The sequence below is a fragment of the Cottoperca gobio genome, chromosome 13 (genome assembly GCF_900634415.1).
Source record: "Cottoperca gobio chromosome 13, fCotGob3.1, whole genome shotgun sequence".
NCBI lineage: Eukaryota > Metazoa > Chordata > Actinopteri > Perciformes > Bovichtidae > Cottoperca > Cottoperca gobio.
The window spans coordinates 2671691-2698836 of record NC_041367.1 but is presented as its reverse complement, the minus strand read 5'-3'; the positions used below and the strand labels follow the sequence as shown (position 1 = coordinate 2698836).

Sequence of the window (27146 nt, the reverse complement as noted above, 5' to 3'; positions counted from 1 at the left end):
ACGTCTGTCCGTCCTGGGAGAGGGATCCCTCCTCAGTCTCTCCCTGAGGTTTCTTCCATTTTCTCCCCCTTTAATTATGGGGTTTCTTTTAGGAAGTGTTTCCTTGCGCAATGCGAGGGTGTAAGGACAGAGGGTCTAAAGACAGAGGGTCTAAGGACAGAGGGTCTAAGGACAGAGGGTCTAAAGACAGAGGGTATAAAGACAGAGGGTCTAAGGACAGAGGGTCTAAAGACAGAGGGTCTAAGAACAGAGGGTCTAAGGACAGAGGGTCTAATGACAGAGGGTCTGAGGACAGAGGGTCTGAGGACAGAGGGTCTAAGGACAGAGGGTCTAATGACAGAGGGTCTAAGAACAGAGGGTCTGAAGACAGAGGGTCTGAGGACAGAGGGTCTAAGGACAGAGGGTCTAATGACAGAAGGTCTAAGGACAGAGGGTCTAAGGACAGAGGGTCTAAAGACAGAGGGTCTGAGGACAGAGGGTCTAAGGACAGAGGGTCTAAGGACAGAGGGTCTAAGGACAGAGGGTCTGAGGACAGAGGGTCTAAGTACAGAGGGTCTAAGGACAGAGGGTCTGAGGACAGAGGGTCTGAGGACAGAGGGTCTAAGGACAGAGGGTCTAAGGACAGAGGGTCTAATGACAGAGGGTCTAAGTACAGAGGGTCTAAGTACAGAGGGTCTAAGGACAGAGGGTCTAAGGACAGAGGGTCTAAGTACAGAGGGTCTAAGGACAGAGGGTCTAAGTACAGAGGGTCTAAGGACAGAGGGTCTAAGGACAGAGGGTCTGAGGACAGAGGGTCTAATGACAGAGGGTCTGAGGACAGAGGGTCTAAGGACAGAGGGTGTAAGGACAGAGGGTGTAAGGACAGAGGGTCTAAGGACAGAGGATCTAAGTACAGAGGGTCTAAGGACAGAGGGTCTAAGGACAGAGGGTGTAAGGACAGAGGGTCTAATGACAGAGGGTCTAAGTACAGAGGGTCTAAGGACAGAGGGTGTAAGGACAGAGGGTGTAAGGACAGAGGGTCTGAGGACAGAGGGTCTAAGGACAGAGGGTCTGAGGACAGAGGGTCTAAGGACAGAGGGTCTAAGGACAGAGGGTCTAAGGACAGAGGGTCTAAGGACAGAGGGTCTGAGGACAGAGGGTCTAAGGACAGAGGGTCTAAGGACAGAGGGTGTCGTATCCTGTACAGTCTGTAAACACTGAGACAAATGTATAATTTGTGATATTGGGCGATATAAATACATTAAATTTAGTGAGCCAGCACACACAGGCGCAGCCATCATTAATGTTATTAAAATGTTTCTACTGGCGTTACTATTTGAAACTTTCCGACAACACCCCGCCTCATGTGATCCATGTCGTGCAACAAAGAAACATCATTGGAGTATTAGCTGGTTTGCTGCACCATGAGTGGAACCAAACAAACAAAAGGATCGTTTTTATGTAATTTAAGACGCAATCGCCACCACGTGGTGTCGTCTCTGCAGAGAACAACACACTTCACACGAGACACCACAGGCGAGTGCTGAAGGTTATGTTCACTTGAATCTTTATTGTTTACATCATTCAACATAGATAATAGGTAATCATGTGGTCAATGTGTTTAAAATGAGAGAGAAATAAAACAGAGGATTAGCTGAGCCTATTGGTAAAACATTGCTTGACCTTGAGAGGAACAACACAGCTGCACGAACAGAGCGTTTTTCCATTGGCAGGACACAGAAGCACATTTATTCTGGAGTAGATATCGTCCCTCCTCCTCCCTCTTCTACACCCTAAAGCCAGGATAGAAACTCTCCCCCTGAAACTATTCAACACTGCCAATACTAGAGGTGATTGTGCACACTGAGTAAAACCAACTATGTGTCTGTGCATTGAGAAATATACCTACCTACTATCCTAAATATCACTGAAATACATACAGTAGGACGGTAGGCTCACAGAAGTCTGTAAACTGTCTTTACTACTCATACACCATTGAGAAACTTGCATGTAAATAACAGGACGATATGTATTTTCAAAAAGAAAGTGTGACTAGTATTTTATACATGTGTGTATTTGATCTACTAACCACAAATTACTCCCCCCCCCCCCAAAAAAAAAAGATATTTGGTACAATCTTGACAGAGCGAAATACATCTGCAATGAAAGAAAAGAAAACAACAACAATCAAGTACAAAGGATTTTAAAATAATACAGAGAGAACATCTAATCTATCCATGCACGGAGTAAGGCAACCTACTGCAGATTTTTTTTAGATATAGAAAAAGAGACAGTGTATGCACCAAGAGGAATGCACCTATTTCTACCACACCTGTACGGACTGCCATCAGCGCTGTCTGCTGAGTTTACACGTAGAAATTTAGGCTGGTGGGCTGCTGGCAGACAGTCTGGTGCAGACTAAAGTCATCGCTCTTGTAGTGTCGGCCATCATCAATAACTTAAGTAATGCAAAGTACGCTCTTATGCTACAATAAAGCCTTATCGTGGACTTTGACAGGAAAATAGACGTATATCAAATTCCAGATTTGTTCTTTTTAAACTACAGAGTATGTTTTGGATTATTTTTTCTCCACTTTACATTCAATTTTGTTTTGCTGTTATTTTTTTTTCTTAAGAAATACTTTAAGATGTATACTGACCTGCATATGTGTGTGTGTGTGTGTGTACGTGTGTGTGTGTGTGTGTATAACTTGTGTTTTTACAAATCCTTCGTCTTGATGAGGGTGACCAAAGGCTTGTCGTCAGGACTGTAGTCTTCATAGGCGATGGGAGTGGCATCGTACATGGCGGGCCTGGACTTCTTGCCAAATCTAATGAGACACAAACGTTTGTTAGTGTCAAAGAAACTCACTTTTATTAATTAAAAGAGCATTTCAGTGATTTAGAGTTGAACTACGAAGTTAGAGCGACTCGTGAAATACAGAAAATAATAAAATAGAAACAGAAAGTATGAAGCAGAGGAGCAGGAGATATCCTCGCTTTTGGATCCAACACTTCACATAACTCAATAATGTCTTTTTGTTGGACCCTCCCCGCCTGTTACAGTGCCAGCCCCCCCCCCCCCCAGGAAGAGCTTTTAAACCAAAGTTATGTCCGTTCACGTGAAAGAGCCCGAGACCGAGAGGCGGGTTAAAGGAAACGTCTTCCTGCGCCCTTGAGCAACTTTCACACGACTGAGCGCTGCATCCAGTTCTCTTCAAACATCAACGCTGAGACATCCACAGCCCTGATGACATCATCAGGTTATGTTCTCAGATGAGTATTCCTCCCCCAGGACTCGTAAACTGACTTGAGCTTGACAGTTTAATCTTGACCTTGGAAACAGGAACAGACTCGCTCGCTTGTTTTGGAGTTTTTTCGACTGTATCTCAAAGTCCACGAGCTCCGGGGAACAGGGAGGGAATCGACCTTGAATTGAGATTGTGACTATAGTACACTGACCTTCATCTGTTAGGAAATGCAACATTGAGTAAAAGCGCCAACACATTAATGCTGACAGAAACAAGACTTTGTTGTCAATCAATCAATATATTCAAATCCTGTCACTGACCTGGCGTGGCGGATGGAGGCGATGGCGTTGCTGAACTCGCTGTCGATGCTGCGACAGTTGTAGAACTCCTGGTAGGCGTGGCGCGACGAGCCCTGGTACTCGATGCGGCTGATGCGGCAGATGCCCACGATGAGGATGATGAGCATGAGCACGAAGGCCACACACAGCGCTCCGATGATGATGTAGAGAGAGTGACGGGGCATGTTGGTCAGGGTGTCCTCGGTGTGTGCCGGCTTCCACTGCAGGTCTGACACACACACGGAGAGAGAGGCATGAAGCTTTCCTCTCGTCAGACTTTAGATTAATACTGAACAGAAGTGTTCTGACTTACGGATCTCACAGCTGGGCCCCACCCACCCAGGTGGACAGTGACAGGTGAAGCTATTTGACTGGTCAACGCAGGTGCCTCCGTGGTGACAAGGGTTGCTCTCGCACTCGTTGACGTCGACCTCACACTTCTCCCCTGGGTGGACAGGAAAGGTTGCGTTCAATAACAACTACATCAACAAAGGCAAGAGCAGAATCTGAGGCTCGCAGGACTCTGACTCCTGACGCATTTCAAACGCAGGAACTTTAGGGTTTAACCCTAAAAACCTTAAAATGGGCCAAAGGAGCTTTTCAGGATTGTGTCAAAAGCTTTCTTTCTTTATCTTAGATAGTTCAGACCAACTCAACATTCAACGTTTGCACAACCTCCATCTATACTCGGCCTTTAGTTAGACTTTGTTTCGCCTTTCTAAACTCATGGTGCTCCCAGTGCTCACCCAGGTATCCAGGTGGGCAGGCGCAGGAGACGTTGAGTCCCGCACTCTCACAGTGGCCTCCATTCTGGCAGTGCATCTTCAGACAAGGATCCTTGTAGATTTCACAGTGTCTACCTGCACACACAGACACATGCCGTGTGAAACCATAACATGCATCTTTATAGAGGATGAATGTAATGTACGGATGTGCGCCTGCATCTTAACAACTCATACACACACACACACGTACCTTCAAACTGTGTTGTGCAGACACACTCATAGGCGTTGATGAGATCCCTGCAGGTGGCGTAGTTCTGGCAGGGGGCAGACAGGCACTCGTTGTACTCCTCTTCACAGTACAAGCCGTGGTAGCCTTCATGGGACACAGAAATATATTAAGTCGTTAAATATTTAATCAGAACAATAACTTTGCTGCATTGCTGAAGCACCCAGATTATGTTTAACCTTATTTTATCTAGGAGAGGGTTCTGCTGAGAATGCAGGCTCTTCAGCTGTGATCAGCACTTCTACTGACCCTCAGTGGAGAAGCATTTGGTGGTGCTATGACACTTAAATCATCATGAACATTAAAATTAGTCTAAACCTTCTCTTTCTTTGTGCATGTGTGCAGCCTTGTTTGTCTGTAGAGACAGCAGAAGTGTGCATGTGTGCATATTGCCAAGCAATAATACTGCAGAAAGCAGTTTCATCATGGAACACAACACAAGATACAAGAGTGCAGTGACACAAAACCACGAGCAAACTAAAGCTATCAATCAACCAAGAGCCAGAAAAGCCACTGATGGGCTTCAGGTCAATGACATGCAGTGCACTGTCTTTCCATTGGATGGCAGCTGTGCAACATCTGAAACACGAGGAACAGACGATCGATCACTCTTCTGTTTCTGCAACGATACTCAGAAGCAAAGGAGGACGAACACTTTGTCTAAAGTGCAGATTGTGTCGAAACAGCTGTAAGAAACAAGAAGAGAAGACTGGAGGACAGAGTGATCGTCTGCGGTGTTGTAATCAGTGGTGGACAGTAACTAATGCATTTACTCGAGTACTGCACTTTAAGTTTACACGTTTTCAGAGGCAAATATTATACTTTTTACTCCACTACATTTATTTACTTTAATCAGAATAATAATATAAATTATTATCACATATTATTAAAGGTTAAGAATAACTTTATTGATCGTTTGGTGAAATTCACAAAACAAAAGCTCTTCCTTCACCAGCTGCAACATAAAAGTGATGAACACATTAATGCATCAATAATTGTAATCCAATAATATAATATGTTTTATTCTGAAGAGTACTTTAAGTATATTACTTTTACTTAAGTAAGAGTTTGAGAGTAGTTCTACACTGTGGTATTACTTCTTTTACTTCATCCTCCTCTGGTTTGTAATGTAATTCTCAATCATCTACGACTTGAGAACCAAAATCCCCAGAAGAGCAAATGTCTCTGGAGTCTTTACAGAACATGACCAGTGTAGCAATCTGTTTCCATTAGCTCCGCTCACACTTTGCATTTCTCAGTTGGGTCTCAGTGCTGACGAAGTTTCAAACAAACCTTCCCAGGGCCTTAGCTAACGTGTGTTTGGGGAAGGAGAGAGGGGGAATTAATGAGGAGCCCAGCGAGAGCCTCGAGGGTCTGTGAAATGCCAATGAAATGTCAAGTGCCTTTCGAAGACTCCGTCTGCTCTGTGTGTGCCGTGGTGGTGGGCTGGCAGCCTCGCATGTGAGCGGGATTACAGGGAACTGGAGGACGGATCCTTCTACATATCAGCACCCCAGCAGCCTTCGTTCAGACAGCCAGCAGGCGTTTACGCAACATACAAACATTAGCACGCTTACACGCTACTGTTTCCATGTGCGTGCAATCACACAAATAAACACATTCATACACAGCATGCACATAAAGTCACACTTTAGACACCAGCTGGCATTCTGATGAGGTGGACAAAAGGTCAATTCTGTTACAAAACATTTAGAGTGTGTGTGTGTGTGTGTGTGTGTGTGTGTGTGTGTGTGTGTGTGTGTGTGTGTTCACTGTTGTGTCTGCAATGCTAATTATAAATCACCAATTTCACCAATCCCATTAGACAGGGCGGTCTGAGTGGAGACATTTGATTGGACGGCTGCATCTGCTCCATCAGCGTAGTCACAGACAATTGATTGGGAGCCACGCACACACACATGCACACACACACACACACACACGCACGTATTTGTAAGGCAAATGCTTCACCATGGCAACCAGAGGACGGAGGATGAAAGGCGAGTGAGGTAAACGGCAGGAAGATAAAGACGTGGAAGGACAAAGAGACAAGCATTAGAAGAAAGAAATAAAACAGAAAAGAAATGCAAAATAGAAAAAGAATAAGAGCGAGGCTGTGGGGAGGAAAAAATATATCTGAATAATTGGAAAGCAAAGGACGACTGCTTTGCACGCCAGGACACTGCGAGAGTGAAAGCTTTTGAATAAACATGAGGAACATGACTGGTGGAGGGATTATCGACTCAAGCAATAACTTTTAGAGTTCAAATGTTTAGGAAACTGTTTCTCAGGATTGGAAAAGAGCTCGAAAAGAAGCCAAATACATCATTTAAATCAGCGGCGTACCCCAGGGAGCAATCCTGGGACCTCTGCCTTTTCCTATCTACATGCTTCCCCTCGGTGAAATCATTTTTAATATAGTGTTAATTATCACCGTTACTGACGGTACACAGCTATAGGCACCTGTAAAGCCACATGACCTTTCCCAAGTCCTAAAGTTGAGGCAAGTCTATCAGAAATGTAATACAAGTGGTGGATATGAACTGTTTGCTGTTGAATGCTGATAAAACAGAGTTATTGGTCCAAATATGGGCATCTGTATCAGAACTTGAGTGTCAGCATTAATAGCCGTTTTATTTCTAAAAGCTCGACCGTCAAAAACCTTGGATTGTGTTTGTTGACAGCATTTTTTCATAATACTGCAGAAATCCAACCTACTCACTGTCTGATGCAGAAACCTTAATCTTTGAATTTATAACCTCCAGACTTCATTATTTCTTTCTCTGGTCTTCGCACTGCAAGTACGAGCTACAAGTTATTTTAAGGTTGGCATTCATTCAGTAGAGACAACACAAGAGGCTGCTAATGAAGGAGAATGAATGGGAGCGTCTAGTAAGAGATCCAGATGGTGATTGACTTAAACATCCGACTGACAGACAGTATAAACAGAGAGCAGGGGGGGCAAAGTGTCAAATTATGTTCATGGGCCACTGGGAAAGTAATCTATTCCAACATCCTGGCAAGGTAATTGCAAGACAATGGATTATGAAAAGTCATCATTCCACTCAATTGATTTCATCACAGAGGCATCGACGCGAGCGCCACGATCGTCTAATTATAACTCGTCGTTCAGCCCGTTGATATTTACTGCTGTAGCCCGATGCTAAAAGTCCCCGTCCTCACTTCACTGAGCTTTGTGTGCTGCTTGTAAAGCTGGATTTAGAGCGGCGATGTATTCAGATCAAGAAGGTATGTCACAGCTTTGGATGGATTTCTGAATGCGAAGGACTGAGAACAGGCTCAAGGTGTCCGAGGGCTCGGGGGGGCCTGAAGCCAATAGTTTCTGTTTAAAGTGACTATTCAGCATGAACAAAACACAGGATCTCTTTCCACAAATCAATCCTACGAAATACAACAGAGAACGATGCAAAACCTGCAGGAGTGACAGAGGAGCAGCTGCTCTGCTGCGGAAGTGGAGCTCAGGATCGTAATCTCATCGAGCCCCTTCAGTAAGTGATACTCTTGCAGCACAAACACTGCATTTGGTAAAATAAGTCCCATGACACGTGTGTCAAATAAAGTTAGCAAGAGTTGTGTGGAAAAATGGTATGGTACGAGGATTCATTATATATTTTTATTATGTAGATACTGTTGAATGAACAACTGTCCCACCTCAAACTGACTTTGGCTAAATGTGGCTCACCACATGACATCAGCACACTAAGCCTTTACTGCAGTCACTAAGAAGACTGACACTGCAACTCACCTGGGACACACAGACACCTGTAGCTGTTGCCCACGCTGCGGCAGACCCCGTGGGCGCAGGGGTTCAGGGCACAGAAGTCCACCAGCTGGGCACATGTAGGGCCGGTGAAGCCCGCTGTGCAGCTACAGCCGAACCCCAGGGGGCCGGGGCCCTGGGCGTAGCATGTCCCGTTATTGTGACAAGGGCTGGAGGCGCACGGGTCCACCTTCTGCTCACACGTAGCACCCTGGTAGCCTGCGAGAGGGAGAGGGTGGTGGGACAGAGAGAGAAATCACCATCAGAAAAAAGAACAATAGTCCTCATATGAAAAACACAACCTCTGGAAAGCAGCCAGTGCCCTTGATATCATTTAAAACGTTGTGTCCTTACCACCTACAGAACATTAAACAACACGTAGAGCAGAACGCTGCGGTGGGAGGGAAGGCCTGTTGCCAATTCTGCAGGCGAAAAAACTGATTTAACTCTTCTCAAGTTTGGACATTTCAAGGCTTCAAAGAACCTTCTTGCAACAAGGTGCCCAGAGTGGCACAGCAGGGGTTGTGTTTATGCAAATCATGTGCGATTTGTGACATCTATTTGGCATGAAATTGCACCTACTCTTCAGCCCACTAAGAGTGCCTCTTAATGCAAATGAGCTCACAAAGAAATGTGTGTGGGTTTAGTTGTCGGAGCCGCACACAAAGAACTCCAGACTCAAATATATGGTGAGTTTTGTGTTTTGATATAAATAATAACTTACACAAACATTTAAATACACATCAAAATAGGATTTTTAATGTCTTTATTGCTTAGAGTCACTGAATCCAGCACAGAATCTACCCTAATGTCCCCCACAACTGCTTGTGGTGTGTTTAAACTTTAAGTGCAACCATCCGACGGCAGCACGCGTTCCATCTGTAGCGTCAATTACCTGAAGATATGCAGCGCACACGTGCTTCATTCAGTGTGGGCTCCTGAATTAAATCTCATAAACTGCAAGAGGGGGTAGAAATATATATGCACAAATGTTCCTGCTTGCACAACCAGTACAGTCTCCCAGCTGTCGAGCGCAGGTCATGAGAAGTGTGGGACGCAACCGCAGGATGACATAAAATGCAAAGTAATATCTTGTGCATTGAGTATTTATAAGTTTAACAAACAAGCTTCCACAAAACTATCCTGTAAAATGTTAGACTTTAAACTAAATGCTCTTTCTTCTGCAATTATTGAAGCCTTAAAGTTCTGTGTCACGTCATCTGACGCACGTCTTGATTATATTAAAGGAACAGTTTGACATTTTGGGAAATACACTAATGCTCATTCTAATGTCTGTAAGTTTAGTATGAATCTCGAGCCAGGAAGCATTAGCTTAGCTTAGCTTAGCTTAGCTTAGCATAGACGCAGGGGGAACAGCTAACCTGGCGTGCTGTACCAGAGCCAGGTCAGCTGCTTCCTCCTGCTTCCAGTCTTTATGCTAAGCTAAGCTAACAGCCTGCTCTCTTGTAGATTCATATTCTGACAGACGGACATGAGAGTGGTTTAGATCTTCTCGTCAACCTCTCAGGAATAAGCGAATAATACTCCTTTAAAAAGACACAATGAGTAGAATCTATAGACTCATAACTAAATAATCTCTCCATCATCCCGTATGACCCGCAGTGTGCGGTGGTGTCTGTATCTGCCTGGAGTTTCCCTTTTCTGTTCATTTTGCTTTCTGCGTAGCGATCAGGTGCCAGATTGTAGACACGAAACAGGAAGCTACGTCCCAGCGTGCATCTGCCTGACCATCGTCCCAACTTTGAATGAAATCCTACTTATGTGCCTTTCAGCCTCATGATTGCCCAGTTTTGCAGAAGCATGTGAGAAGAGTTACAGCACTGATGAAGATGCTGTACTGAGAGAAAGACAGCAAGTGGTTTTGTCCTGACGCCACCTAATGTTCTCTCTTTTATCCCTTCCTCCTCGTCGTCGTTAGAAACAGCTTTTCCTATTGTATTGAAGGAGGACGCTTGTGTTTCTGCTTTCACTCCTCTTCGTGGGGCGCCTGGTTTCCAGTGGTTTCCTCTTCACGTCCTCTCATTAGCGTGTGAGCTTCTGCTTATTTCACCTATATCCTCCTCATCTATAAATAACTTCCTCCCTTTCTTCATCGCTTCACCTCCACATGAAAGCTGCCATTGTACTGCAGAGCGGAGAACGCCTGTGCTGTGTGCACGGTGTGTGTGTGGGTCCTCTGATTTACAGTAACACTGTAGTAAATCCCTGTGCTGACTGCATGGGAGTGCACACTCAATTGAGCTAATGAAGAGATTTCTCTCAAGCATCCATTGATCTGCGAGACTTTATTTCCCCGTGTGAGGAGGATATTTATCATTCAGCAGCAGAGAGGAGGAAAATCTCACCCAAATCTCTCTTTCAAGCTCCTTCATCTATTCTCCTATGCTTACACAGAGATGCGAGCGCAGACACACTCTTACACACATTCTTGCATCATTTTAACTTTATATTTTGTATTTAAATGCCCTGCTTTGCTCTGTGTTTAGAACTTCCACCTCTTGAGCTCAACCTTTTCTGTTTATTTGTCTAAATAGCTATCAAAGACACACACACACACACACACACACACACACACACACACACACACACACACACACAGTGACATGGCTGACATAGAGGAGTCTGTTCGCTCCTGCTGCTGGCGTTCAAACCTGCCAACATTAAAAGCAGTTTATATTTAGCGAGACCTCTCGCTCCCCCGCCCGGCTCGTTCTGACTGGAGGCAGTCACAGCACTGACACTTCCTCTCCTGTCAGTGCGTATAAGTGTGTGTGGAAGTGAGGAAAAGTTCATCTGAGTGTGGAAGTCTCCGTTGGGAAGTCAGAGTACAACATGTACTTGAGAATATCTGTGAAATTCATATTATTAATAGTGTTCATACAGATCTGGCTTTGATATCATATAACTTTTAACTGAGACGGCGGTCAGAGAGTAGAGAACTTCTTAAAATGTATATCTTTACTAAATACATCAGTGCTTTCAAAATAAAGTTCAGAAGTTGCGTAACATGCCGACCTCATGCCTCTGTGGACTTCTTCACGCTTTCTACTTCCTGGTTCACAATTTTGGTGCAATATACTCAAACTACAGCGTATTAATGTTCATAAGTATACCTACGATTAGTGTGTGAGAGCACAAACTACTCCCTTCTCTCCCTGCAGGGTCAATCTATTCAAATGAAAAGGCATCTTCTTCTCTCAGGGAGTTAATGCATCTCTGATGACATCTGCTGCAGCTGTCACTTCATCCATCTTTATATTCATTGCTTTCGTCTGTGCGGGAACATTGCGAGACAGCTTGGAGCTGAGTTACGGGCGTGTAGATCTGTGTGTGCCCTCTGTGCATGTTCATTTAAAACACTTCAGTGTGCTTACATGTCTTTACCTGTGGAGGACACTACTGCACAATCCTAATTACTGGAGAGCCTCCGACTTCTTGAGAGACACGAGCAGAAAGACTTCTGCTCCGATCAAAGAGACAAAGATTCCCTGAGGGAAGTGACTGCAGGAGGAACAACAGATCAATCTCCTTCTTTACAAACTTCTCTTTGTTATCTCCCCGCCGCACACACTGAGAGGTTTTACTCAAAAGCATTCTTGGACTTGGAGTGTGAATGAAAAATGTTTCTAATACGTTAAACTTTACAGGATGTTAGAAAACACTCTGGATGTAACATAATATGTTTGAGTGTTCGATCAGACACCTCTCTTCATCTCTGAGCTTCAGTGAAACACATGTTGTGTCACTAAGGAGGACATTAAAACACCTTACATGTATTAGTCGTACTCCAACCTCAACAGTAACCTCTCTACATACACCAAACCTTCACCTGAAGTCTCCCCACGAAGCACAACGTGAGAGAATGAACAGATTTATGAAAGGGGAATATTTACTGAGCATTGTTTAGCCTTCAGTTATTAATTGATGATTTGTTAAACAGTGTCCTACGCTGAGACATCCTCTTCTATGGATTTCCCATCGTGAGTTTAAGTGGAGCTTTGTGGTCGGTTATATTCCTGATTTTCTTGCATTTTATTCCCGTTCAAGGTCAAAATTTTCCCAAGCGAGGCTCACAGCACAGAGGGAGTCACACCCTGTGCGGACTGTAAAACACCCTTAAAGGCAAATGTGTGATATTTACAGATTGTGTTTATTACAAACTATAATTCTACTCGCTAATTCAATTTGAGTTTGCTGCTGCTGCAACATGAAAGGCATCACATTTACAGTATTTATGTGGATTCTGTTCTCATGTATTTATGTCACAGCAGACGAATCGTTGTATTATTTACACCTGTGTGTTTCCTGCGCTGAGTGTCTACCTGTAAATGACCCGGATGCTGCACACAAAGGAGGTCAAATGTGCAAAATTGGAAGTGAAGACGCAGAAATATTAATAATAACGAGCTTGTGACATTTTTAAAAGCCCTCTTTTACTGTGAGAGGCATACACACACACACACACACACACACACACACACACACACACACACACACACACACACACACACACACACACACACACACACACACACACACGTGGTGGATTATGAATTCCTTTCCTCATTGGGGAGCTGTGTTTGTGTGGCAGCTGCAGATTAGCAGTACAGTCAGGTGTTACAGTGTGAGCGACTGCTGGGAGCTGCATACCTGGAACAATGAGACATCCATCTGCTGTTTCTTTATTTATGTGTGGCGAGCTCCATTGTTACCCAATGTTTGCCCTGTATTGTGTACGTATGTGTGTGTGTGTGTGTGGATACACACTCTGTATACACTGCTACCAGTACATGATGTACCGAGAGTGCTCTTGTTAGGAAATGCTGCTTCGGCAGAAGTTTTGCGGTCACAGATTTCCCTGGAGAGGCTGAAGCAGGTCGCTGAGGCTACGAACACTAATTAGAAGAGAGGAGGAAGGTTTAAATTAAGCATCTCCGTGGCACAGATACTGTGAACCCGCAGCAGACTACCGAGTGTATAATAACTGGATTCAGACAGCTGAAACACACACACACACACACACATGCACACACACACACACACACACACACACACACACACAAAACTCATAAGACATTATAAAGCATTGAATAATGAGGTCAAGTATTATAATACTTCATATTTGTTTTGTTTTGTGTTCACAGTAATAATGCATTATTATATATAATTACTCTAAGTGGTTATTCTTTGCTTTAAGTCAAGTGACAATAATATCATTAAATATATGCAAGAACAACATACAAAGAATATTATTTAATTATTTTACTTTATTATTATTATTATTATTTTCTTAAACCACCCAATGACCAAAACTTAAATTCACATTATAGTGGATTTAAAAAAGATTATATTGTATGAATTGTATAAAATCATTCTGAATTGAATGAATTAGAACTGTAAGAAGATTATAATGCACTATAAGTGTGTTTGTAATGCATTATAGACATCAGCCATCAGAGATCTATTTTCTTCTTTAAAAATGTCAAATTGATTTATTGCTTCAAAATAAATGACTGAAAAATATTGACATTTAAAAACGCAGTGAAGTCACATCTGGCAGCGTCCCCCCCCCCCCCAACACACGCAGTGACAGATGAGACAAAGAGAGCTCCATGTCTCCCCAGGGACAGGAAACTGTCGTGCAGCAGTTGCAGAGCACAAAGTAAGAAAGTGCAACTTCTAAATATCAATAAAGGTTTAAAACATCAACGTGTTGCTCGTACCTTCGGGACAGTAGCACCGGGGCCCGGCCAGGCTGCTGAAGCAAGTGGCTCCATTCTTGCAGGGCTGAGAGAGACAGTGGTCCACCAGCAACTGGCAGCGCTCCCCTTCATAACCTGAGAACAAATATATTTCGTATTTATATGTTTATTCATGTGCATGTTTGTCTGGTGTGGATGATAGAGTGCAGGACGAGGAGCAGCTGATCCTAATAAAGAAATACAATCATGTCTTCAAAATGCACTGATTGTGTCTGCCACACAAAGGGCTTGTTAGCACAGCTCCCTAATGAGGAGCGAAAAACAATCAGTGGTCACCTCCGACATTTACCTTCCGCCCGGAGGCCGTCGCTTCAAGTCCCTGTCGCAAGATGAATGTGACAAGGTCAAGGTGCTCTTACTCACAGATTTACTATAATATCCGACCACACACTCTTCTTCTTGAAGACTTTCTTATCTTCTGAGATTGTGAATCGACTCACTTCCACACTTCTTTACAAACCTAGATGTTGCCACTGATGGACATCCTGTGATGGATGTCACGCAGTCTCCTGTGTGCTGAATGCAGACTCGATTCACCGCCCTACTTATACACATGTGTGTAAAGCTGTATCTGTGTATCAACACATCCAACACACCTGGGGGGCAGGTGCAGGTGAAGTTGTGTCCTTCACCCCCCTGCCTGACGTCGGTGCAGGTGGCGTTGTTGCGACAGGGTCGGCGGTGGCAGGCGTCGAATTCCTCACAAAAGATTCCAGTGTAGCCGTCCTCACACTCACAGAAGAAAGTGCTCTGCAAAACACACACACACACACACACACACACACACACACACACACACACACACACACACGTGTGTTATGTCAATGAGCCTTGAAGGTAAAATGACGGGAGAAAGGGAAGCAAAGAAAAACTTGTGAAACAGAAATAATGAGATTGGGAAATTATTCAGAAATCTACCAAAGCAACAACAAGCAGCAGCGACACACTTTGATTTTCTCAAACAACGAAGGGAGAGATAATGAGAGAGGAGAGACACCCTGAAATGGTCTCTGCAACACCTCCGTCGCTACTCGTGTTCATTCATCATGTCCAGTGAGTCGCAGCAGCGGCTGTAGTTCAGTGTGTGCATGAAGACGCTCCGCTCCTCGCACTTCTCTTGCTGCTGCACCAGACCCCAGACCTGCGTGCATGTCTGACTCTCAGATAATCAAACTGCTGTAACGCGTGGCGCGGTGCTGTTCTGTACTGCTTTCCCTTCTCTGTCGAGCTCTGCGTTGTTGGCTGTTCAGTGAAACCCGGGGAGAAGTCACTGGACGCTGAAGTGACAATGTTGGGTTATAATAATACGGAAAGCTTCTACTTGTTTTGCAGCGGCACTATTTTTATGCTACTAAATTGAGAAGTGAGTGATTTGCGACAGAATAAAGACGATGTATTAAATCACTGCAGAAGTATCAGGATGCTTCAGTTTCAGTTTGGATGTGTTGCCTCGCCGCCACATTTCTATTTCAGGACTCGTGGCCTCTATTAAAGTTTACAATAACACTGCAGGATGTCTTTCCTCCTGTGCATTTCAGCTTCATTCACAGTGAAGCGTGAATGTTGTCTTCATATAAGGAACGTTATTGCTCACCTCGGAGGGCTGCGTGATACATTTGCCCTTCCCGGAGCACTGAGGGTCACTGAAGCTGCTGCCGGGCTCCACGCAGCTGCTGGCCTTCACAGTCAGGTTGAGACGCAGGGTGACCTCCGGGGCGGTGGGGGTGCCCACGTGCAACACACCTGTCACAGAACAGTGTCATTCATTACATTATATTATGGCATTATTGAATTAATTATCCCCGTGTCTTCGAGAGGTTTATTAGAATAATTATCCATCAGACACCATGTTGAAATGGACATTTATTTATGATATACTTTAACAAATGTAAGCTGCAACCTTCAGGTGCCTCAAACCTGAATTATCTCAAATATCCAGCAGGGGGCGACGCTACCGTCTGCAAAAGATCAGATTACATAGAAGTCTATGAGAAAATGACTATTTCTCACTTGATTTACCTCAGTAATTTATGGTCTCGATCGCTAGTTTCAAGTCTTCTTCAACACAGCAGGGTGTTCATTTGGTCCCGTTTAGAGTAAAGTAGACACTAAAGCATCGTGTGCTTTAGGGCGGGGCTGCCACGGCATTGTCCAGTCTGGGTGCTCTCCGTGTATTCTTAAATTAATTGTAACATTATGGTGTTGTTTAATGTTTAGTTGCACTTGGCTCCGCCCTCTCATGTCATTTCTGTTTCCAAAAAACAAGATGGTCAAAAGGCGTGTTTTAGGACACATTTTAAAGAAGTCCTAGTACGCCTTGCTGCCAAATAAACAATTACCATGTGGCTAAAAGTGTAAAGAAGCGACGCAGTCTTCATCGGGACTGAAATAACGCCTCTCCGTCTCGTCTCTCTGGGTCTAGAAGTTCAGAACACCTCTTATTATATCGTTAATCAAAGCTGATAGCTACATGGGCACTTGGATAAAAATAGCCACATAGTGAATATTAACTGCCACTTTTTAGAGCCTGATGTGAGCCAATGAGCTGCGAGTCCACCGATGACCAGACTTTGACGATGCAATCCGCTCAGCCAATCAGGGGGTCGACAGGACAACTCGTGCTTCTCTGTCACTCCTGACCAAATGATCGTCAGGCCAATGACATGGAATGTAGGAGCTGCAGAGTCACCGCTCCATCACGTCGTCAAAAGCACATCGGCAACTCTGAGACACGGTGACGTGTGAAGAGGGGACGCCATGTCAACGCTCCTCCCTCCTCACTGAGGCTCTGCCTTATTCCTGCAGTTTGACCTTCATTCTTCCCTCCTTCTGCATCCTCTTCCTCCTCTCTAATCCCTCCCTGTCTTTACATCTCTTCTTCCCCTCTTTCTCCCTCCTTATCTGAGTCTTCCTCTCTCCTTATACCCCTCGGATTTAACTCCACAATGTCATCTCTCTCTCTCTCTCTCTCTCTCTCTCTCTCTCTCTCTCTCTCTCTCTCTCTCTCTCTCTCTGTCTCTCTGTCTCTGTCTCTCTCTATGTGGGTCTCTCTCTCTCTCTCTCTCTCTCTCCCTGTGTCTCTGTCTCTCTCTCTCTCTCTCTCTCTCCCTGTGTCTCTGTCTCTCTCTCTCTCTCTCTCTCTCTCTCTCTGTCTCTTTCCTCTCTCTCTCTCTCTCTCTCTCTCTCTCTCTCCCTGTGTCTCTTACTCTGTCTCTCTCTCTGTCTCTCTCTCGCTCTCTCTCATCTCTCTCTCTCTCTCTATGTGGTCTCTCTCTCTCCCTGTGTCTCTGTCTCTCTCTATGTGGGTCTCTCTCTCTCTCTCTCTCTCTCTCTCTCTCTCTCTCTCTCTCTCTCTCTCTCTCTCTTGTCTCTCTCTGTCTCTCTCTCTCTCTCTCTCTCTCTCTCGCTCTCTATGTGGTCCTCTCTCTCTCGCTCTGTGTGTGTGTGTGTGTGGTGTGTGTGTCTCTCTCTCTCTCTCTTGCTCTTGCTCTTGCTCTCTCTCTCTCATCTTCTCTCTAGTCCTCTCTCTCTCTCTCTCTCCTCTCTCTCTCTCTCAGAGGCTGTGTTGAGTTAGAAGACATGTCAAGGTCAGAAGACAGGCAGCGTAGTGAAACAGCATCAGGTATGTTGAACACATACACCCCCCCCCCACACACACACACACACACTGCAGCTCACACCACGTTTTGGCACTTTGTGTCGACTCGTCCACAACATCTGTGTGTGTGCAGCTCGGTGTTAAAATACAGATGGAATATCAGCATAAATATTTGTTGTTTATTTCAATATGCAAATATAATATTCTGACTCTGATATGCAAATATTTGATTCTCCCCAATGTCATGTCAGGAATAAACACTGTTAATACAATTTATTTAAATTCATTAATGCTCAGATATTTTTTGGCTCAGTTGTAAATTAGCTATTTGGACGCATTTCAAAATGTTTCCTATTTAGTTTCTCGACGGTTGTTGAATGTGCGATCATACAAATTCAATTATAAAAACTGAGATAAAGTATAATTAAAATCAAACATTGTGGGTGAACTGTGGATCGCCATCTTGGTGAAGTGACATGAAGCATTCGGCAAATTTAAATAGCAATGTCAATTGATTTAAGACTTTAATACCAATTAAGGCGGATATACATTTTCTACTTATTTTTAGATTAATGATTTCAATTCCTTTTAAGACCTTTTCAGGATTTGGGTGAATCTGCAATTACATTTCATGAACTGAAAACAATGTGAAAGGGTTAAAGAGCAACCAAACCGGACAATACTGTGCGAGCAACCTGTCAATCACAAGGTAGCATACGCTGCTTTATCGTCTCTTTTACCCTAAATGGGAGCATTACTTACAATAAAACATCCTGCTGTACTGAAGAACACTTAAAAACTAGTGATTGAGACTCATTAGAAGTGTTTTTACTGACATAATAAATCGAGAATTAGGGTCATTTTCTCATAGACTTCTATGCAATCTTATTTTTGAAACCAGTGGATTGCACGTTTCATTTGCTTGCACACGTGACATCTTACTGAGGAAGTAGTTCTGTCCCAGGGGCAGCGAGTGGTCTGGCACCATCAGTCCATCGGAGGCCTGCAGGAACCACATCGTGGTGCCGTTCGAAATGGAGGAACGGAGGAAACCCTCTTCATTCACACGCCACAGCACCGGAGCTCCACTGGCGTTCACCACCACCCTAGTGGGAGAATAAGGACATTAACAGGGAAGGAGAACCACAAAGAGAACTGATTATTGTGGTTCTTTCTCTACAGTTTTGATATCATATGTGTATTTTTTGAAATGATATCAATATTTAATTATTTAAATATCACTATGTCCAGTGAACACTTGGATTTTTCTTTGCCAGGCATCTTAGACAGTAATAAAATGTCGACATTATCAGCATGGAAGATAAGAAACATTCACTAATCCTCTCTGTGAAGCTCTCTACTTCTTCAAATCTTTTGTTCAGTCAAAATAAGAAGCTTAATAAAATATTAGCCTCCATTCTCCACAGCAGGCTGGACAGATGATTAAAGATCCTCCAGCCTGGCATCGTGGGCAGCTCGTGAGTCATGTCTGTTTGACTCAGTGGGGGGGATATTGTGAAATACAGCCAGTGTGGTCGGGGGCTGTCATCATCATATTGGTACAATATGGTTTTATTGATGGCAGATGTCAATGTGTTGTTTTTTGTATTTCTTTGTCATCTGATAAAATTATAATAATAAAACAATTGCTGAATTTAAATGAACATTTATTTATTTAAAATTACAAAAAATGCATCAACTAAATAAATGTCCACAGGTAATCAAAATACTGAACTTTGCAAAAAATGAAAGTGTTATTGCACTTTACAGCAACACTTGTCAGAGACAGTCTGTGAACTTACATAAATAACACATGAATAAACAATGTTAGTGTAGTGGCCTTCGCTGGTGTTGGCTCAGTGAAATACTATAATAAATAAATAATCGGCCTCGTGGGCGCAGACGTCGGTTAATACAGATTATCTCAATTGGCCGACCGGAGCCAATTAAAGTGCGTGGGCACTTATGATTAATTTTGTATTTATACTGTGTTATAAATACAAAGCGTACTTCTATGTTTAATGCTGTTGCAAGGTAAAGCCCTTTCCCTTCTGCACAATGCACGAGCGTTCTACCAACCAAAGGGATGCTTAAGAGCATTTACTTCTACATGTTCTGATATAATACCTCTAATATGGCTAATACTGGAAACAATGCTCATGCAGATAAGATAAAAGGATGATCTGGGAGGAGGCTGCGAACATGTGAGCAGAGCAGCCAGTCTCCTTCTGGGCAGAGAAGAGTGAGAAGAACAATGCAGGACATGTTTGCTGCCAGAGACACTGAGCTCCAACAGCTGCCAGCCCGCTGAGGAGACATCAAACACCAAGCTGACACCGAGTTACCGCACTCACAACAGAGAGGCGAGTGTCAACCAGCGCTGTGAGAGAGACGCGGGTTCAATGAGGCTCCTCGCTGATGAAATGTGTCTGAACGACCCCCTAACCTCACGCCCACGTCTGGAAGAATCATTCTCATATTTTAGAAGAATCAGTGGTTGTCCTCTCAGCATTTATGCATCAGTTTTAATGACTAAAAGCTAAAAGAACTATAATCATTATTATTACCTCTACAGTATTCTTCATACACAGAGCTGCAGCTGAAAGTGTTTTACGTGACAAAGACGTAAAGAAATATCTGTGTTATACATCTAATGTGTTTAATACACCGGTTTCATTTTGTGCTTTATTCTAACTTTATTGTCATTACATTACAGTTCATTGAGCGGACGCTTTTGTCCAAAGCGACGTACAAAAAGTGCAAACAATCCTGGAGACACAACTCCGAACAGCAAGAATCTTGTGAGTGCATGAGCTTCAAACATGTACAATCGTATAAGTGAACACTGTCTTCAAATAAGCCCGTTTGAAGTGCAACAACATAAGTGCAACATACGATGATGGTGAGTGTTCAGTAGGTGTGAAGACTCTGCTGTCCTGACATCACTGGGGAGGTCGTTCCACCATTTTGGAGCCAGGATAGCAAACAGGCGGTTTTGTTTGAGGGAAATCTGGGTCCCACTCGTAGTGAGGGAGCGGCGAGCCGATTGGTCGACGCAGAGCGAAGTGAACGCGCTGGGGTGTATGGTTCGACCATGGCCTGGATGTAGGAAGGGGCTGATCCATTCACAGCACGGTGGACCAGCACCAGAGGTCCATATATATATATAGGTTATATATATTTCTATGTAACTCTTTTAACCTGGAAAGCTTTGTGCGTAAGCTTGAAAAGTGCTATATCAAGTTTTTAAAACCTTTTTATTGACCATTTAGAGCAGGGGCGGTCAAACATACGGCCCGGGGGCCAAACCCGGCCCTTCAGAGGGTCCAATCCGGCCCGCGGGATGACTTTGCAAAGTGTAAAGATTAGTTGTTTTGATCATGAAGTAAAATCCTGTTCCAGATACCTGTGACTAAATGTGTTGTGTCTTTGTAGACACACTGATCTGTACGTTGTAACACACATGTGTAAATAATAAACTGATAATATTGTTGAAATTGCAACTTTATTTCTTAATAATGTTTTGTAAAAAGATTCAATTTGAACATTTTCAGAATGTTTCTTGCACTAAGACGAAGGGAACATGTGGAGTTGTTGTTATTTACAGGTTATCATGCTGTGATGTCACTGCTCTGGCCCACCTGAGATCACATTGTGCTGCATGTGGCCCCTGAACTAACATGAGTTTGACCCCCCTGATTAAGAGGCATAAAATAAAACTTGACATTGCTTCCTACATGAGACGACTTCAGACCTGAAGAAAAGTCCTCCGGGCACAGGTCGGGCTGTGGAAGGATGTATTTTAGGTCGTGCTCATGAGTGGAGTTGGATCGGCTGAGCCTGAAGGTGAAGCTACGAGCAGACACAGAAATATTAAGATGGTGGAGCGGCTACTAGCAGCTGAAATGAGTTTTCCTCTGCAGGGTATCTGCGTTCAGCCCGAGGAACAACACAGGAGCTCAGACATCTGGTACTACTTCAATCTGAAAGAAGTATAATATATGGAGCGGTAGTTCTTTAAAATGACGGCCTATATCTCATGTGTGTTAAGAGTGGAAGGCTTCATTTCATTTAGTATTTGTATTCCACTTCTTATTACACTCAATCATGAACTTAATCCATTCATTATTTCAAAGCAATTACATTAATTAGACCATTATTCAAAAGCATTAAAATCCTCATGAGTGATACTTAAGCATCAGTGTTGATATTGTTCCATAAATGCTTGAATCTGTAATAATCTGCAGCCCCTTTGGGATCCAAGAGCGTTACTACATTATTATCAGCCTCTAAATTGATGTCACTTGTGGATCACTGCTTCATTTCCAAGTGGTGCATGTGTGTTTGTACATAAGTGTCCTTCACTGGCTGCGTTCAGGTGTGCTGTGTAATTATACAGTATGAAAACAAAGCAGCAGCAGTTGATTAAGTCGCAGCTCCCAGTCTGCGCTCGTGATCGGCGTCCTGAGTCGTCCCTGCCATCTACAATGAGGGGCAACATCAAGGACATCCAGCGTTCACCTTGACCACTGCTGCTGCATTATTCAAAGAGCTTTATTTACAGAGCCATTGTAATTCTGTTTATGAGCAAACATGCTCTGAAAAGCTGAAGTACACCCGTAGTGGTGTACTACAGCGTCTCAGGTCTCAGAGGTGGGTCACGAGGAGAAATAAATGGAAGCTGCACGCTTTGTTATGTTGCCAACTAAAGTTGTTGCATGTAAGGTATGCAGATAAAATGCTGTGCAAAGCAGTTTCTACTGTATTTCTTTTTTTTAATTATGCTGATTATGCAGACACAACATGCTCTGCTGTTATTCTTGTTGATTAGGACCCAAACAACCGTTCATTGAGGCTGCAGGATAGATTCTGCGAGCTTGTGTCTGTACGTAACATCAATCGCAGGATGGACTCATTGGGCCTTTTCCCAAGCAGACATGTTGACATGTCACAGTAGCAGGTGTTAAAAGTGAAAGTAACAATGGGGGCTTTATTCCATTTATTTAGATTTGAGGATCCTGCTTGTTTGCCGTCACCCTGTCACGACTTACTGTCACCAGAACGCAGACATCGTTCCTCTTAATAGTAACCTGAAGCTGTTCCTACTGTGACAAGTCAAAATCTCTGCTGTGAAAAAGGCTTACGCAGAGAGAGAAGGAGAAACTGGGCATAATTAAGGGGCCACAAGCCACATGTCGTCGTCTCGGGGCCCCCGGCTGGTTAATCCTGCCCTGCTTTAAGGGAATAGAAGTCCTAAAGTTACTCTTACTTTACAGCCGTCTCCTCGGGCACTTCCAGAGACAGAGTCAGAGTTCCTGATGTCAGCTCACACAGCTCAGGACTCACACAGTGCAGCCCCTCCGTCACCTGGAGCACACACAACATGTGTCACACACTTTAAACACCACCCCCCAGGAGCTTAAATTTAGCCTGGAAGTTATCTCACCCTGTCCGCCTCCCACGGCACCACCAGCAGCCTCTGGCCGGGTTTGGGTTGCCATGGCTGCAGGGTGGGAGGTGGCGGCGTTGTGGTGGAGGGGGTGGTGGTTGGCTGCGGCGGCTGAGTGGCGGCCGCGGTGGTGGAGGCGACGGGGGTGGCCAGTTCAGGAGCGGAGGGGGTGGCGGGGTCCCAGTCGGCGGCCGGCAGGTCCAATAGGATCTGATCGCACCTCTCCCCCTCGTAGCCTTCAGTGCACTCACAGGTGTACTCCCCCGCCTCCCCGCCGTCGCTCCGGCTGCAGTTTCCATGGAGACAGGGGCTGCTGGCACACGGGTCTGTGAAGAACTGAAAGAATAGAGAAGAAGAAGAAGAAACATCATCATCCAACCGTGTGTTTCACCTCCGTCGGCCGGGATCCAGCTTCACTGCAGACGGGTCGTGTTGTCCATCTCACCCCCCCCCCCTCTCATGATCCTCAGCTGCTTCTGTTATTACTCTCTTACACCCTCCACTCATTTATTTTATTACATTTGGTCTGAAATATTGTCCACTTCTACACACACACACACACACACACACACACACACACACACACACACACTGCAGTATGAGCGTACACATACCTGCACGCACACTATTGCATTTTGTCCCCATGGTTTCTCTCGTCATGCACCAATGAAAATGTACCCTGACAGCCTCCTTCATGCTGGTTCCCCCCCCATCAATAATTGATCATATTTGGAGGGAAACATTGTGATATAGATGTTGAAGGTGAAAGAGGACAAAGCCCAGCAGCTCGCCGCCTGACAACATGTTGCCTCTTGTCGGCTTAAGAGAGTGTATAATCCTGCTCCTCTTACACTAACGCAGGTATCTGCAGCCGCAGCTGTCGGATTTAAATGTGTTCAGATAACACTTTTAATAAAACGCAGGGAAAAACAAAAACTCCGGCTGGAGAGAGAGGACGAACAGAAGGATGCTCCCCCCCCCCCCCCCCCCACCCGTTGCATATAGAAGTGCATGTGAGAAACAGAACAACAGAGCGTCATTAACAGTCCGCTCTCTCCACGACAGAGTCACAGCTCATTAGTGCTAATCTCTCTCTCGCAATGCCTCAATCAAACTTTCTCTCTGCTCTGAAGCACAGCAGTCCCGAGCGTCTCAGCAGGCCACTCTGCGGTCCTCACAGAGTCTGCCGCTCTTATCTGCACTCAAACGGCGCCAGGGATGGACTTTATCACCGTCAGAGAACAGCAGCCTCGGCTTGTCTGGGTCAGAGGAAGCATTAGAGTCCGGCCGCGTGACCTTTCTCGACTGTCACTCCCGATTTCTCCTCCAACATGTTTCCGTCCAGGCTGCACAGAAGGTGCTCGAGCCATGAACGGGGACTTATGTGGGGGGACGAGCAATATGGAATCACAATAAATACATTAGCACGTGATCTTTCCTTTCTCGTGTAGACTGTTTACACTTCAGTAGATACATCTTTACACGCGAAGGCAGCGAGTCCCACACTGTGTGCGACTGGTGGGACACAAGACTTAATTAAAACCCTAAATGTAATTACAGACAATAGTTATTACACAACACAACACAACACAGACATGAACTGAATGATTGATAGTGAAGTTAACTGTGTCACATGTTCCACATCCTCTAGTTGCACCTACTACATCTTCCCAAACCTCCCATCCTCCCCAGGTAAACTGAACACACCTGAGCCTTTAAGAATGTGGTGTATAGCCTGAACGTGTGTCATTACTATCCCGTGCATGTGGCATCTTCCATGCTCCCATTAGTATTCATGTATTTAGGCCTTTCTATCTGCATGAGGTTGCTTCTCATTCTCCGACAGCTCGTGCGCCGCGGGCTGTGAATCAATATCATCTAAGCAGCCGATAATAACTGACATTAGTCCCTTTATCTATATTTCCACATGGACCAACAAACAGAACAAAAAGATCCTCCCGGACCAAATTAATTGCTTCGCAAGGTGCACTGATGTATTTGCTAATTTAGGACGGCCGCCCTGAGGAGGGAGGATCAATACAGCCGGATGGATGGAAACAGCAACGCTACTTAAGCTATTGGCATCATCAATGTACCTGATGGAGGGGCTGGATGAGTCTGCACACACACACACACACACACACACACACACACACACACACACACACACACACACACGTGCTTTAATTGGACTGGATTTAAGGAATCAAACTACAATAAAGTCACAAAAGGCAGTGGAGAGTTCGTCTGTTGAACATGAAACTCTGCAGATGGATCATTTAATTAAGCAGAATAAACTTAACTTAACTGTTAAGTTACATCTCAGTCTCCAAGTGAAAGGAGTTAGATGCGCACAAACGGCTGACTAAGCCTGGTGAGCATGCAGCTACAGTTAAGAGAGGGACATTTGCTTCTTCTTTTATATATAATAATAATCGCTGAATGTCTTTTGTTGAGTTCAGCTGCACCTGAAACGCTGAGTGTGCACGATCAACCAAGCAAACTGAGCAATGCTTGTTCAGGAGGCTTTTCTCTGCGCGCCTCACATCCCCGAGATGTTACGCCGATGTCATGTCACCTTCTTGTTAAGGAGTTTACCGGCACCTTGACAGGAAAGTTAGAGTTCATGTTCTGATGATGCATCCGAGTGATTTGAAGCGCCGTGTCGCTGAGCTGCAGCGAGAAAGTGGATTCACTCGGGTAGTTTGATTTCAAGTTACAGGCCGACTTTCATAAGAGCTGAAAGTTTCATTTCCTCAGAAGTTTATTAGACAAAAATATATAATTTCATTTAAATTAAAGGGGATATGGAGACTTACTTCCAATGAATAGACAGCATCAGTATTTTAGTTGGAGTTAAACATGGAAGAATGTTGTTTATAGGGGAGCAAACAATGAAGAGATCAACATACTGCACATGGAGAAATAAAGTAAATTAATATTTGAGCTTTACTTATATATTTATTTCCTGGAAACCTTTGCAGAAATATTTTCTAAAATTCCTGGACCAGTAAAATAAAGCATTTTATATGAGTATAATGTGTAAAGTGCAGGATGTTTGTCACTGTTCAAGTGTTTAATACATTAAGCTCAGATAGCAAGTCATTACGGTAAATGTGAAGCAGCTCAGCAGATCTGAAGCTGACCTCTGACCTCTGACCTCTGACCTCTGACGGAGTTAAAAGAGAATTTCTCTACGCAGGTTAATAAATGTTTCTAAAGGCGTCTTTATGTCACGTCCTCCAGAGGGTGAGTTGCGTTACACTGCAGAAGGTGTAAACTCAGCCTGATATTACAAAGTGAGTGGGTGGTGATGATAAACACAGGGAGGCAGAATAAAGCAGCACACAAGGAATCATCTGTTGCTCAACAGACTGCTGTTTGGTGGAGGCTCCACCGTCGATCTTATTGGAAAACTTATAAATAAATGAATAGAAAATATTGACTTTTTATTAGCAGTCTGGAGAACATTGCTTCCTGTTCCCCCGACGCACAAAGCAACGTTTTTAAGACGTTAAAGCTCTGTTTCTTTTACGATTCTTGTAACTGCTTTTATTTCATTGCACTAACTGCACTATTTTTTGTTCATTGTGTAGTTGTGTTGTTTGTGTGTCTCGTGGAAGTCGACATAAATACATAAATAAAAACGTCCATGAGGAGAATGTTGCGACTGAGCTGAACTCTAAAGCTGACAGCTCGACCTCGTCGCCTCACATCAGCGTCACAAACGCTCTTGAGGCTGAACGGGAGCACATCCCTACAAAGAAGCTTCATGGTGTCCACATTCAACCCCCAGCTTCACACAGGTGGAGGAAGAGACCTTTAAGTGTCTAATCGATATCGTGCGAGCTGCACACGTCCTTCACAAAGACACAAACATTTAGCGGCTAAAGACGCAGATATCTCACGTAGGAGTTGGTTGAGACCAAAAGCAGAGACTACAAAGAACTTTCTTT

At 44.2% G+C, this 27146-nt stretch overlaps 1 protein-coding gene across 1 annotated transcript in view; it reads right to left on the bottom strand.

The window, feature by feature from the left end:
• Positions 1-1523: 1523 nt before the first annotated feature.
• dner (delta/notch-like EGF repeat containing) overlaps positions 1524-27146 on the bottom strand; it is a 45477-nt gene continuing 19854 nt past the window's right edge. Inside the window, exons 2-13 of the mRNA XM_029446928.1 lie at positions 23188-23526; positions 23011-23108; positions 18684-18847; positions 15738-15886; positions 14740-14893; positions 14105-14218; positions 8346-8579; positions 4544-4666; positions 4315-4428; positions 3882-4013; positions 3551-3797; positions 1524-2810 (exon numbers count right to left, since the gene is read on the bottom strand). Of these exons, the coding sequence (XP_029302788.1) occupies positions 2699-2810; positions 3551-3797; positions 3882-4013; positions 4315-4428; positions 4544-4666; positions 8346-8579; positions 14105-14218; positions 14740-14893; positions 15738-15886; positions 18684-18847; positions 23011-23108; positions 23188-23526 (1980 nt within the window). The 3' untranslated portion in view covers positions 1524-2698. The remainder of the gene's footprint in view (positions 2811-3550; positions 3798-3881; positions 4014-4314; positions 4429-4543; positions 4667-8345; positions 8580-14104; positions 14219-14739; positions 14894-15737; positions 15887-18683; positions 18848-23010; positions 23109-23187; positions 23527-27146) is intronic.